At 37.9% G+C, this 15,306-nt stretch overlaps 1 protein-coding gene across 1 annotated transcript in view; it reads right to left on the reverse strand.

Moving 5' to 3' along the window:
- ryr1b (ryanodine receptor 1b (skeletal)) overlaps positions 1-15,306 on the reverse strand; it is a gene marked incomplete at its 5' end in the record, with an annotated part of 69,335 nt that overhangs the window by 51,768 nt on the left and 2,261 nt on the right. Inside the window, 10 exons of the mRNA XM_079466496.1 lie at positions 73-229; positions 329-403; positions 547-643; positions 760-859; positions 963-1,075; positions 1,490-1,568; positions 1,648-1,722; positions 3,305-3,325; positions 4,439-4,540; positions 5,458-5,577. Of these exons, the coding sequence (XP_079322622.1) occupies positions 73-229; positions 329-403; positions 547-643; positions 760-859; positions 963-1,075; positions 1,490-1,568; positions 1,648-1,722; positions 3,305-3,325; positions 4,439-4,540; positions 5,458-5,577 (939 nt within the window). The remainder of the gene's footprint in view (positions 1-72; positions 230-328; positions 404-546; positions 644-759; positions 860-962; positions 1,076-1,489; positions 1,569-1,647; positions 1,723-3,304; positions 3,326-4,438; positions 4,541-5,457; positions 5,578-15,306) is intronic.

The following is a 15,306-nucleotide window of genomic DNA, read 5'->3' on the forward strand; positions in this document are numbered from 1 at the left end:
AAATGAATGGCACTTTACATCTCCAAGTAAGAAAAGTATATGATATTGTTATAATTGTGTATCCATATAGACCTTAGATGCACGGAAACAAAAGGCAGACTGTTTGGTGTTTGCTTTCTCTGGATCCAGAACCAAAAGACCCTTTTCCTCATCTAGACACAGGTAGCGACCCGTTGTGATGTGACGTACACGGAAGGGCTGACCCCACTTCATGTGGCTACCACTCCAACTACACAGAAACAACAGACACGTGTTAAAACCGCTCGCAAGAATAACACAATGTAACAACTAATAAAGCAAAAAAAGATGAGTTGAGAGATTGTCTGACCCTATTCTCAGAGGCTCAAGTCTCCACAACGATCGGGCCTGACTACATACAGCCCCTCCTTCATATTGTGCAATCCTACAGTGAGAGAGAACAGTATGACTCTTATTGATTCATTATAACATAACATATCAAACCAAATGACATTCATTAAAAAAATATTTAGCACTAAATGTATAACAAAAACTTGCTGACATAAAAATAAACCTTTCTTGTCTTACTTGCGCTGATCCTCTCCTTGATCAGGTGGTGAGATGCCCAGACACTCATCCATGTGACCATGGAACAATCTTATTACATAACCTCCGGTTAAGTGTCCTGAGAAGGGCATATATGAATTGATTGTTCAAACATGTGAATTCCACTTCAGCATTTCAAAACGTTTTACTTTTGTTTTGCTTGAATGCAAATTCAATGAATTTGTAATTACGTACCTTCTGCCAGCTCACAGCCTGATAAGACGGGATTCATGTTCCATAAAGTCTGCATAAAGGAAGCATCGACCATCAGGTCCCCACTGGCGTACGACAGATGCTGAAAGAATATCACACAGAAATCAGAAGTCGTCTGCAAAGATAATAACCAGGAAATGAACAATTTGACATTAGGATCCAATCAATGGTTCAGAAAACATTACCAGGTATCTCTCTGATGATACGCTAACCAGGATAAGGTCATCCCCTACTCTGACTTTCTCACCCTCGGACCTCTGCTTGGAAGCGGGGTGGATGGTCCACCAGCACGCCTCCCCTGAAAGAACAAAGCAACACATCATTAAATCTGAATTAGAAAATATTCTAATACACATAATATCAAATATAAATGCTTAAAGTAATATAGATCACCTAAAAAATGACCATTCTTGTATCATTTCCTCATCCTCATGTCATTCCAAATCTGTATGACTTTCTTTTTTCAGTAGAAAATAAACACAGATATTTTTAGAAATATCCATATAATGGATGTCAATGGGGTCCGATTTTGTGTGCTGAGCAACATTCTTCAAAAGAAATTATTTTGTGTTCAGCAGAAAAAATAAAATCATACAGGTTTGGAATGAGGGTGACTAGGGTGATATACACGAGGGTGACGAAATGCTGAAATAATTGGCATTTTTGGGTAAACGTTCCCTTTAATTCATAAATAACACCTGTATTTATGTACCTGTTGAATCCTCCTGCAGGCCAACATCAAAAGCCAGCTTGTCTGTAAGTGAGCGTGATGTTGTCAAGCAGCTAAGATACTGTAATTCAGAGCAAAAGGAAAAACAAGTTAACAAACAAGTGCTGGTAAAAAGTGGTAAAAAGTCACGTGTATCTCACCATGCCAGAGTGATGGTGTCTCAGGAGGATGGCGTGACCGTAGAGCAGCGTTCGGTGACCTCCTCCCTGAGAAGACTGAAGCATAACAGAGAAATGTTTAGCACCTTCTATGACTCTAGTGCTGTGAAATAGTGCTGTGAGGGGTTAGGAGAAGATTGACTCGATGTTGTACGGTACATGTCACATTCTACATAGATAAAGGGTTGAGCTCCAACGTGCTCGCATGAGGAGGGACACAAAAAAGGGAAAAACACCCTAGTGTTATGAAAGGAGGAAAACAGAGAGGCACCATAGAGTTCTTCACATTCACAGAAAGTGTTACAGATACATACTGTAAGTACAGAAACAAGGAAAAGAGGAGGCAAAGGTCACACCAAACCGGGTGGATTTACATTCAGCCGCCATTAGGACAAAATACACATCCTGAGGACGGCTTACCTTTTCTCAACATCCAGTAAGGTTTAAAGGCAAAAGAACATGATTATTGTTGCTATTAGTCATATTTACCGTTATCAATGTCTCATACTCTGAATGATTAGACTTACACAAGTGAGAGAAAGAGAAAGAGAGAGCACTGTATCAAACATTAAAGGGACAGTTCACTTAAAAATGTCATTACATGTTCACCATCAATCAACGAATAATTCGATTTTGTAAGTCTGAAAAAATCTGTTCTTAACTTACCAAAAATTTCCAGTCCCCAATCATTGTTATTTTACAGAATGAAATGACCAGTGACTTTTCTTCCAAATGTTATTATTTGTGTTCTACAGGTGAATTCAAGTTTAACCGTTTGGTGAATGAGTTTTCACTTTCAGGTGAACTAATCCTTTAATTCAATACAACAGCTGTGGTCACCTGGGATGGGGTCAGAATGTTAGTCCCCCTCTCGCCTGTCCACATTAGCAATGGCTCAGAGTCCTTCTCAGTTCTCCAGGTGTCAGATTCCCATTGTCATTGATAACCAACCCCCCCCCCCATCCCTCTGACAGGACTGTCCTCTGGGCTGTGGTACACACTATTTTCTTTTGGCTTCCCAATAATGTAAGTGATGGAAAAAGCCCCTTGTTTACAGAGCCAGGTGAACATCTGTCACCCTAACACCCACCCTATCAGAACTCACATTCATAGTTTCAATAAACTATGTATGGTTTGTTATAGAAAGAAACTGAGAATGTGAGGGACACGTATTTAAATATGATAAAATGTATTTAAAATTGGCCGAATAATTATTTAAATTACAATGCAAGGTAGTGTAGAAGTGCACAGATTTGGTTTGAATATACAGTACTTGTGCACCTTATGTTAGGGAGAGTGTTGGTGTCTTACAAGCTGAAGATCATAACCTTACCCTGGATTCAGTGGCACTAAGCTCATCTTACTCTCTGTCTCTCACTTACAAATGTACACATTTATACACACAGACTAGCTCTCAATTGAAATGCCATTTGGAAGCAAAATGGGCTTTCAACTCCAACCAAACCGACAGAGTAAGAAACAGGTGACAGCAGGCAAAGATCAGACAGAAGTAAAGGTTTAGGGGTGAAGAGGAGCTACAGCATTGTCATCCACACCGGACACCCAGTAGAAAAAGATTTAGGAGAGGAAGAGTGCTACATTTTGAAATAATAAAGATATGATACAGTATGAGACATACCCATTTCTCCAAATCGATTGCCTAAAGTTGGCATGAAAGGGGGATGGAGGGTCAGGAGGGAGACAAAGAGTACAGGAAGTTAAGTTACAGTGTATGTGTTTCTTTAAAAGGCAGAAATAAATGTGAATGCCTCTTTGTCACAAATCAGACTAAACAAAAATAATACAAAACAAAGCACTCATAAAATACTTTAAATAATAAATAAGTAAGGGGATGGAAGGACAAAGGATTAATCTCTTTATAAATTGCAAAATAGAAAAACATAATGAAAGCATAAGTGTTTTTTAGATTGTGAACCTGCAAATCAGTTTTGGGTTGACGTTAAATTAAAAACAAATGTGAGAAAATGTGTGATAATTAAGTACAATATGTGATGCACAAAATAAGTGATTTTGAAAATCTTTGTTTTCAGTATTTGAACCTATAAATCAACAAGGGTTAAGATTTCACGTTATGATGTGAAATTAAAGGAACAGTTCACCTTCAAATGAAGATATTTAGAAAAATGTTGGTAACTAAAAACTGTTGGTGCCCATTGACTTGACTATTGTATGGACACAAAACCAATGCAAGTCAATGGGGACCAATGATTTTCTTTTACCAACATTTTTCAAAATATCTCCTTTTGTGTTCTGCAGAAGAAAGAAAGTCATAAGGGTTTAAAATGACAAAAGGGTGTGTAAATAATGACATCATTTTCATTTTGAAGGTGAACTATTCCTTCAACAAATACAAAATGTAAGAAAGTGTTACATTCTCAAAGCATACTGGGATACCATTGTTCATGCACAAATGTACAAAATAATACTGCTGTTATTGAAGCAAAAGGAGGTCAAACAAAACACAAATAATAACTCATTTACATAAACATCAAATAATTTAAATCTGCTATTATAATGTTCATTTGTAATTAAAATTTTAGAATATAAAGTATTTTCAGTTGGCTATAGGTATTGTGGACCTCGCGGTATGTGTCTACTGTACAAGTTTAACCATATAGCATGTTTTAATCAAATAATTGCAATAATTCCGTTATGTCCATAGTCATCCAATTGACCTTTTGTTTCACAAACCCCTCCCTGCACTCCACCTCTCCGCCCCTATCTCGTTCTCTCTTTTTACCCTGACTCTCACCTCACTCATATCCACGGTGTTTGCCAGCATCTCCTGCAGGGCTCGTACCGAGAGCGACTGCTCCAGTATAAAGGCACAGATCGCCAGATCAGGCGGCACATTCTGCAGAAAACGCACAAAAATTAGTTTTTAAAATGTTTTTTATTCATTTTTTAAAGGTACTTAAATGTCCAGAGTACGAAATATAGCAGCATCTAGTGGTGAGGTCGCGAATTGCAACCAACGGCTCACTCCACCCGAAGCACTACAACGGCTCTCACAGGACAAAAATGTCGTCACACATTCATTTCTTTAAAGAAGATATAAGATATTTACAAAACGTGCTCCGTAGAGCAGTTTGTCCGTTTAGGGCTACTGTAGAAACAACATGGTGAATTCCATGCAAGGAGACCCGCTGTGTATGTAAAATATAAATAGCTCATTCTAAGGTAATAAAATCATAACGCTTTATTATGTAAGGTCTTTATACACATCTGAAGACATTTTGTTATGTATATGATATGACAAAAATGACACATTGGACCTTTACATATCTCATCATTAAACAAAATGTGACCCTGGATCACAAAACCAGTCTTAAGTAGCACGGAAACATTTTTAGTAAAAGCCAAATATACATTGTGTGGATCAAAATTATAGATTTTTCTTTTATGCCCAAAATCATTAGGATATTAAGTAAAGATCATGTTCCATAAAGATATTTTGTAAATTTTCAACCCAAAATATATAAAAACCTTATTTTTGAAGTGTGAGTGGATGGCCTGCTACAGTGCCTCGGTTTAACAACTTCAAAGGCAAATTTTCTCAATATTTAGATTTTTTGCACCCTTTACTTCCAGAGTTTTACACTCTTGTATCTCCACCAGATATTGTCCCATCTTAACAACCCATATATCAATAAAAAGCTTAACTATTCAGCTTTCTGTTGATGTAAAAATCTCAATTTCGAAAAATTGACCCATAAGACTGCTTTTGTTGTCCAGGGTCATAAATGTGGTTTTATTTTCTTATGGCTATACCTGGGCGTTTGACGTTGTCTCAAGAAAGCACAGACGGTTTCCGAAGCCTTCACAGGAAAGGCATAGCTTGATCTGCTCCTTCAGAACAGTCGCAGAGCACTGGAGCACAACTTGGTCTTCCTGCAGTGAGTCGTGAGAAAAAAAGAAAAGGAACACACAGTGACTTGTGTGACAGACAGGTGACAATTACTTGTGACAATGCAATAGACTGCTATTCATAGTGAGATGTGTAAATATGTCTGATGGTAAGACAGTGATTAGTGAATAAACACACACACACACACAGGCTGATCTGTCCAGGGCAGTGAAGTGTAAATACAGTAATAAACACGCCCCGCTTCCAAACACCCTCCACCTGTCACTGAGCATTCTCAGCTGTTCTCTCTACTGACTCATGATGTGTCTTCCATCTCTCTCCCTTCAACCTCCTTTCCTCTAAGCATTGCCTTCCGTCTCTTTCTCTTTAATAATATTTCACTGTCCTGTAGCGGAACCATTGTCAACATTCAAACCTCACACGCCACTGCTTCTCCTTGCTTCCCCTCTACACTATATATTACGATCTTCTTGCTGTTTTCAGGAACGTTCTGTCCCACAATCCCCTGCACAGAGGAAATTGGGACAGTCTACCCTTCGGTAGTGTAGGGCACAGAGCCCTAAAAAAATCTAAATCTCTTAGTAGTTCACAAAATACACACTCAGATGGAAAGTAGATTTGAAATCAGACTGGTCAAATAGATTTAACATATCTAATGAGCAGATCGCTTATGATAGAAGAAAATACAATAAAATACAGAAAATATGTAAAAATATTAAAATATAAAATAAGTCAGACACAATGATGCACTAAAATATAATTTGTATAAGTCAGACATATTGCTAATTTTAAACTCGAAATACTGCATTTTTACAGTTCATTATGATCAGTAAAAGCAGTGATGTTTCCACTGGGTTAGATCCAAAATGTCTATTTATACTAGTTATACTGCAAAAACTAGTCAAAGAGTGCTTGACATTGGGCAGGGTAAACTGATATAGCCAGGTAGAACAGCCTCAAGCTTGATTGAAGTAGGTGGATAGTGTGAGTGTATACATAACCCTCATCCTGATATGAATTTTAATGCAGTGACTCAGTTCTTGTTTGCCCATTTTTAGAACCCAAAGACAAAAAGCAGAAGTTCAATAAACTATTAGGGAACAGAGAGACACGGCACTGCCCAGTATAAGGTCAATGTCAATAAAGAGGAGGATGCAGATAGTATCAAAAACTATCTTTGCACAGTCTACAGCATATCGACCGATGTTTTAGGGAAATGTCTGCCACTTGAAGCTTAGCACATTTGCTAAGGCTTTTGAAGGAAAAACAAACAAATATTAATAATTTTATTTCGTAAATAATAATATATACATATAAACTTAGCTTAAAATAGTTTGAAATCTATTTAATTTACTGTATACTGTTAATAGTAACGAAAGTGACACAAGTAACACCTCTGTTACTTAGACAGTGTTAATCAAATATTAATAGCAAACCAATTTCCATAATGCCATATATTTATTTAATATGATAAATGCAAATCTTTTATAAATGAATAGGTGGAATGAACCGGCAATAACGACATTACTGACCACTAAGGTATGGTTGTCTGATCTGGTGGTCTCGTGGTGAGCTGCTCTGCTGAGCCCCATGATCTGCAGGCTTAGCTCATCTCTGTATAAATAGGCCCAGAGCTGCTCAGGGATTTAGTAGATGCAGAACGCTTTACACCATGCGAAAAACAATCAGCGCTAATGTGTCGCTTGAACACTTCAATGGTCATACAGATTACTGTGAACAAAGAGTGCAGGAAACACTGTGAAGGTTTGGAAAAACACTGGATAGAGAATGCAGTCTATAATATGGCAGACTTAATCTGCTTGTTAGGACAGGTTTAAGATTACAGTCAGACCATCTTTAGGTCTAGACTCATGGCAAGACCTTTTCAAACTGTTTGACAGATTATTAAAAACAATATGCAAAATCAACATTGTGGTATCAATTGTATGTGTTTTACATTTGAGGCTATACTTTAAGTTTATACTTAAACAAACAAAAACAGTAGGTTTTAACTCTGGGTCAAAAGGGACAACTCACCTTACTATTGGGTTATAAATAAACCTTTGCTGGGTTATTTAAACCCACAGTTGGGACAGATTCTAGGTTAATGTTCCCCAACGGTTGGGTTTGTCCCTTTTGAACCAACCATTGAAAAAAACTGCATTTGTAAAGAGACAGTTCACCCAAATATTCTGTCATCATTTACTCACCTTCAAGTTGTTCCAAATTTGCTTACATTTCTTTGTTCTGATGAACACAGAGAAAGTTATTTGGAAGAATGCTTAAAACCGAACAGATCTGGCCCCCCCACCATTGATCACCATAGTCGGAAAAATTACGTTATATATTTTTTGTTCTGTTGACCACAAAAGAAGACATTTTGATGAATTTAGCAAACAGTTCTGGGGCACTTTTGACTACCGTTGTATTTTTTCCTACTATGTAAGTCAATGGGGGGGGCGAGCTCTCTATGGTTATATGCATTATTCCAAATATCTTTTTCTGTGTTCATCAGAACAACGACATTTAAGCAGACAGAAAATCCTTTTTGGGTGAACTATCCCTTTAAGTGTATTTAAACCTCTCTCTCTTCCCGGAAAATGGACCCAAATATGAATATCTTATTACCAATTTGTATCAAATCCACTCCAAAACAGAAACTAACTACTACATAGATCAATTCTGATCAATATTTACCAAAGAGAAATTCAGTTTCAACTGCAAATATGTCAAGAAATTTCATAAGGAATAGATACAGGGTACACAGTGTTAGTAAGCAATAATAAATATTTACAGGAACGCTGTCAGTAGCCTAATGTATGAATCATTAAGTTGCACCTATAATTATCTACCAATGTGATAAACAAGAGAATCATTCTGTATATCGCTCATATAGCAACTGACAGCATTGGCAGAGGTATTGATGGTTGTTTGTTTGGTGACCGGCAACTAAATCCATCTTCATAATGCTGTGATTAAAAAGTATTGATGCATTTACAAAAGAATTGAGGATGAGATGGACTCGCATGAGATGGACTCGCTGGCTGTTAACTGCAGTGAGGTGCTTTATTGTGGACAAACAGTGAGCTGACACAGCTACTTTTAAGCCTGTGTTGAAAAACAGTTTCTAGCTCTCCTCTGAAGAGCCCAAACTGTGTTTACAGAATGGCTGCGGAACCTGTGGGTGTCAAAATACATGAGAATCACAGGTGTTTCACCACCACTCACAAATAAAGAAGATTGTTATACGGACACAAAACCAATGCATGTCAATGGGTACCGCTGTTGTTCGGTTACCAACATTCTTCAAAATATCTTCTTGCAAATAAACAGTAAATCATAAAGGTTTAAAATGACAAGAGGGTGAGTAAATGATGACAGGATTATCTTTTTAAGGTGAACTGTGCCATAAATAGATGGTCTCTAGGGGTGTTGGAAAAACAGTAGGTACAAAAAAACAAATGGTGTTCTGCATATTTGCTATATTTGTTTTGAAGGTGCATTTGAAGTAGTGCTGCACGATATTGAGGACAACTGCAATATGCATTAACTTGCTGAAAAATGCAATGCACACTATGCAATAAGAGAAAGACTTGGATTTGTGAAATCAACATGTACCAAATAAAAAAATATATATAAATATATGCAGCATTTCCCATGAAACAGCAATGTTGGGATCCATTCACAGCAGTCTATGATCTGCAAGAGTATTTTTGGTTTCATATTGACAGTCAAATATGTACAGAGAGTAATTTTGTCACTTAGTCATCTGCCAGTATGACTGCAAAATAATGTGCAACAATAAAACATTTACATCAAAGTCTCCAATATAACAGATAAAACGTATTACTTTTATATAAAGGCTTTACTTAGACAACCATCAGGTGGAAAAGAGGAAATACAAAAAGCTACTTCAAAAACAACACACCAGTGTTTATAATTAGAAACAGTGTGGGGATTCCCCTGCATCTTCAGTTTGCTGATAAAGACCTTCTCATGCCAAATCCCATCACTGCAACTACAGCCTCCCCTGACCACAGACACTGATGGATGGAAGGATGATGTGGGTGGATTGGCGCAGGAGAGAAGACGAGAAAAAGCATGATAGGAAGTGTCAATAGAGAGGAGGAGGAGCTGGGTGTGCATAAAAGGCTGTCCCTTTTATAAATGCTTTTGTCTGCCCTGACTAACCTGGACTATAAAGGTCCATCAGGGCACCCTGCTGATGTATAAAATGTCACTTTATCTGAAGGTGGGCTGCCTGTAGTCATACAGCCACTGTGGCATTTATGGTGTCACAGTAGTTGTATGACAATCGGAGCAAAGATTCCTGCTTACCACTGAACAAAAAGTCATAGAAATCTTTGATCACTTGTTCCGGGAGAGAGAGACTGTATATTTAAAATGTGTAGCATTTGTGTGTTGCTCGGTGTGTTACTGCATCTCAACATAGCCGACTCAACCAACAGCATACGTTTATGGTGGGACAACCTGTATAAAAGAGTTTTTATATTGTGCCACCAATTATCCAAAAATGTGTAGAGTAAGCGGTAAGAACTTGACTTTGAGCATGCGAAGATGGTTCGGACGGGGGTATGAAAATGGGTGGGCGAGATTCCTCAATTTTTCACATTTCTGTACCGAGAGGTCACGTTGTGACGTTTTGATTTTCTATTGGTCTCATTCCCCAACCTTGGCCTTTGCTACGCAGCGAAATGCGAGATTCCGTTGGACGGGATTGCGTTTCCGGTCTGTCCCATTTGCATGCGTATAAATGGAAGTCAATGAAGGGAAAAGTCAAGTGTTACCGCGGCATATGGGCACATACAGTATGATTAATACCGCTTAATCTAAGTCCATCTAAATTCTGAAAAAGGCAAAAGGGACAATGGACTAAATAAATTAACCACTGAAGCAAAATCTAATTCTAATTCCTAGCTGGGTTCCATGCAGGAAGTAACAACCTCAACATTTCGGCAGCTCTCCTTTCAAGCGTGTCATATGTTTTCTAGCATCAGAGCAACCGCTTTCATAAAAGTCAGCATAGCTCCATTGACTGGGATTTGATAGCACACCAAACTACAGGCAGTCATTTCGGGAGATATAACCCACTTACAAAACCACAGCAGGTGTAGAGCACAACAAAACACTGCTGTCATGCAAATGATTGGCACTGTTTTAACAATCATTAAAACAGGGAAACAAAGACGGCCTCTGATAAATAGACACTGCTGCATTGAAAAGACAGAGAACTATGTAAATTGTTTTGCTTTAGACAGAACAAGTCTTAAATGTGAATATTATGCAATATAAGATAATTTTAAACAAGTGGTGATTTCATATATGATGCAAGTTGTCGTGAAAAAGTAGGCAGAGATATGTAGTTTATTATATTACACACATGTTCCACTGATGTTTGAAAACCAGCAACGTGTTCAATCACATTTGCTGCATTCCAAAACTGAGACAGTACATACTTCATTTCAATAAGTACATATCGACCATTAAAACAGTACATTCTATATAGTATGAGTGGGAGTAGTATGAACACATTTCAGGCATACTCCATCTGCCATGTGTATTGTCATGTGACCTGTATACCCTCTTTGAACTATGACGTATTAACAACAACCCGTACGTAAAATACAATTTAGTCATGAGAAATGTATATATTATATTTTGACATATTGGTGACTCATACTTGTTTTCACCTATGGAAGTAGCCGACTTCGAACTCAGGGACAGTGTCTTGTGCTATCATATGCTATATTTTTTATGTAATACAGTGACACTCATAGTCCAAAATGTAACATAAGTCTCCAAAGAGTGATGTGTGTTTGAAAACTGACGTCTTTGTCATTTGCAAAAATTAACAATATATGCTACAGAATAATAACCAAAAAGAGAGATTATTATAATATATAACAATAACAAATTGTGCTATTTAGCCACATGAAAACACTGCATGGAAATATCCTTCACCGTGATCAGCCCAATATTCATGACAAAAGAAATGCACATAACATAACATTACATTGCCGTATATTATGTCACTTGTCTTTACGGGATCTTCACGGGATGTGTGTGAACGCACGCACAGATTCCAGAAAATCACTGGCAGTGTGAATAAACTAAATCGAACGTCCGGGGACAAATTCCTGCACACGTTTTCCGTGTATTTTCCAGGATCCCTGAGTGAAAGGTGCGTTAAACAAACTCATTTACACTCACAAACATGGAACACAACACTATTCCTATTAATTTCACCCATCTTTACACTTCTCTCTCCCACTTGCTCACTCGCTCGCCCACGGGCCTTCCCCCACTCCTCAACATTGCTATTTTGGGTGAGTGCACCTGTCATTCTCACATTCCCCTCGGCTGCTGACTGGCAGATAGTTCAGAGGCTCATTGAGGGCAGAGGAGTCTCTGATCCCCCAGCCAACAGTGAAAACCAAGCAACGTCTCATTTCATAAAACTACAATATCACACCTTCAACTATTTCACTCAGCGGTCAGCATTTTGAAAAACAGTTTGTCACGAATGGAATATACTGTATACGTTTACGCTTTTATTTTTATAGAAAAGCATACAGTGTAGTGTTTGATCTGTGTGATTTTGCACCACTAGTGGAACCAAATGGTTCTCTGTTTGTCCAGGAACAACATAAGAACAGTTTCTTTACCAACGGCAAGGGTGTGGGGTAGAAAATAACTGTTTGTGCGCTACAGAGCACATGAAGCAGGTGTTTGAAACTTTTTGGAAATCCTCATTATTTTTGCAGCTCGGCTAGTAGTGTAGAAATAATTCACTTCATTTTGGAAATGGGAAGACTGGGGATGCTAGAAATACAGATAAAAGTGCCCAGCTAAAAAGAGTTTGACAAAAGTTGCATATGTAATTCTGACCACATTAAAATAATCTGTGATTAAAATGTCGGCATAAGCTTTGGTAATAAAACAAACAAATTGTGCACAACCCATTCTCACAAGCCAATCTCATTTCTCCCTGTCCCAAGGGATTATTATATTTACATTTAGTCATTTAGCAGACGCTTTTATCCGCAGCGACTTACAAATGAGGTATGACAGGCACTTATGACTATGTAGGGTCTAATGGCTGATGCAGTTTCATCAACTGTCAGAAACATCTCAGGGCACTTATTCACATCTGCAATTTTATGAGTCATAATCATGACTGTACCAATTAATTTCCGATGAGTAAACATTGCGTATGAGACTATTTGAAGCACTGAACATTAGGTCATTATGGGTGTTGTGATAAATACTGTATAACGAAATCTTCGTTCAGGTAATTTACAAAGCAAATATTTTATTTCCATGTTAAGATCCATCCACCCAATAAACTGTGGAAGTATTTCACCAGGAGTTTGTTCAGAGCTGGTATTTGTATTTAGCCAATTTCATTTTGTTCTGTAATTCCAGTATGGTAAAGACCAAAATAATCCTACAACAAGCATTTAAATGGTCTCGCATATGATATCACATTGTGGCCAGAGAAAATGCATTATGATCCACTTTAGTCCTTATGTACTTTATTTTTCCTTCAATGAAAACCACATGGATAATATAATAAGACTTTTGGATTGCAAACACAATGTGTCACAAATTAAAAACTGTAAATTTAACATGAAATCAACACTGAATGCAAATTCCCAGATAAAACGTACAAAATAACGGAAAATAACTCAAGTTTTGTTGATATCATGTGGTCAACATCTTCAGTGAGTATTGATGTTTTTAAGATTATTACTCAAGCACTCTTCACTAACATCCTGAAATATGAACACTGTACAGTATGATACCGTAGTGTCCTCTAGGTTCAGTCAAATTTTCACTGACACGCAGTGACTCTGGGGGTCTTTCCTTAAAAGCAAATGGAGTACTAGCAGAGGATACACCTGCTTATTGTGTCAGATGTGGTCATGATACAGCACATGTACAGACGGTCTGTCAAGACCAAGGTGTAGATTTGTAAAACAAGCCAAAGGGACTGCTGCTTTACGCAGTCAAGACTAGAGGAATCTTCCAAGGATCTTGTACCCTAACCCACCATCACACAGCACACGCACAAGCAGACGCTCTACCTCAACACCTCTATCTCCGTTCATGATGAGTCCCCTGTGATGGACAGGCCCTTATTGTGGGCTCTCTGCATAACGTAGAACTAAAATTAGTGCTTCTCGAATCTTCTCATCTAATTCATTTGGCTGATAGTCACACGTTCATCCTTTAGTCAGAAAACGTAACTGCATTAAGAAGTGAAACGCAGCAGAAAACGTCAAGCAGCAATATTCCCAAATACAAAGCATGTTGAAATATTCAATACTGTATGTCTGTCTTTAGATTAAATGTTGATTTCTCAGCCCTCTCTCTTTTTATTCATCCTCTATTGATTTTACACGAGTCAATCAATTATCATTTATAAGTGACTACAGTGTCCAATTTACAACAATTAGCAGCTTTATGTGAACAGCACACAAGCAGACATACAAAACACACACACTTCCTGTCCTCCCTATGGACTTAGGCAAAGACGAAGTAGGCCACAGACTCTCTTGCACTCCCTCCTGAGTGTCAGGCGCTTATAGTGGTAAATCTAAAAAAGGAAACTGCTGTTATAGCTTGGAACCCGAATACCCCTTCAAATACACTCCAACACCACTGATGCTATTCTCAAAACTTGCTTTCAATCTCTTTATTTTCAGCTCTCTCTCGTCTACACCAAGAACGTTTATGATGCCCATATTTCAGCCTTCCATTAATCTCAATGTGTATCTCTTGGACGGCACTTAGAGGTCACCAGAGTCACGTAATTTGGAATTTGTCTCTTTTGCTTATGGACATTCCAAACGCAGAAGGTTTTGAGCCAATCACCTGAACCGCAGATACACATGATGTCCAAAACTGATGTCACTACAAGAACGTGCACAGTCCTAATCCTTTCACAAGTAGCGACTGACAAGAAAAGAAACTGACAAGTCAGTTTGCTTTGAAAGCCTTAGAAGTGAGGTTACAAAATATGTAACAGATTAATATTCAATACCATGCGTTACAATTACTGGCAATGGAGAATGATTCTTTTTGGGCCCAAATGGTGTGGTTACAGAATCTAAAAGCAATAACCAGAGCGATAACCATACAAACCCTGAACCCAGTCTACACTGTCATGGTATGACAAATAAAGCTCCCACTGACAGCATCTTCCTCTACAAGCTCACCTTAGTAACAGCTAGTCAAATCCATAGGGATTTCCTGAGAGATTCCACAGAGGACACATGCTGAAAAGTGTGGAGACCAAAAGACCCAACATGTGCTGTGTCACTGGATGAATTACTGAACCATATTCACACGTTCGCCACATTGTACATACAACCTAGATTGGTCTTTAAATGTGCTCTTTCTTTGTCATTCCATTGCAAGGAATACATCTACATCAAAATGAAAGCTTGAATATCAAAATATTCTCTCATACCAAGTTTGAACAAAAAAGCAGTTTAGAGAGCATTGCATAAACACTTTTTTACTTTCCACTTATCCCTGGTTTTCTAAGAGAGTCCTCATGTAGTGATATAAATAAAACGATAAGAGAAAGTGGGATGTTTAAGAGAATATGGGTCATATACACGCACGCACACACACACTCTCAGTGTGTCTCAGGTAATGCCGGATGATCATAAAAATCAAGCAGAGCCCATTAAACACTTAAAATCCCACATCAATTATCTATT

This window comes from Barbatula barbatula (genome assembly GCF_947034865.1).
Source record: "Barbatula barbatula genome assembly, chromosome: 10".
In the NCBI taxonomy this organism is placed as follows: Eukaryota; Metazoa; Chordata; class Actinopteri; order Cypriniformes; family Nemacheilidae; genus Barbatula; species Barbatula barbatula.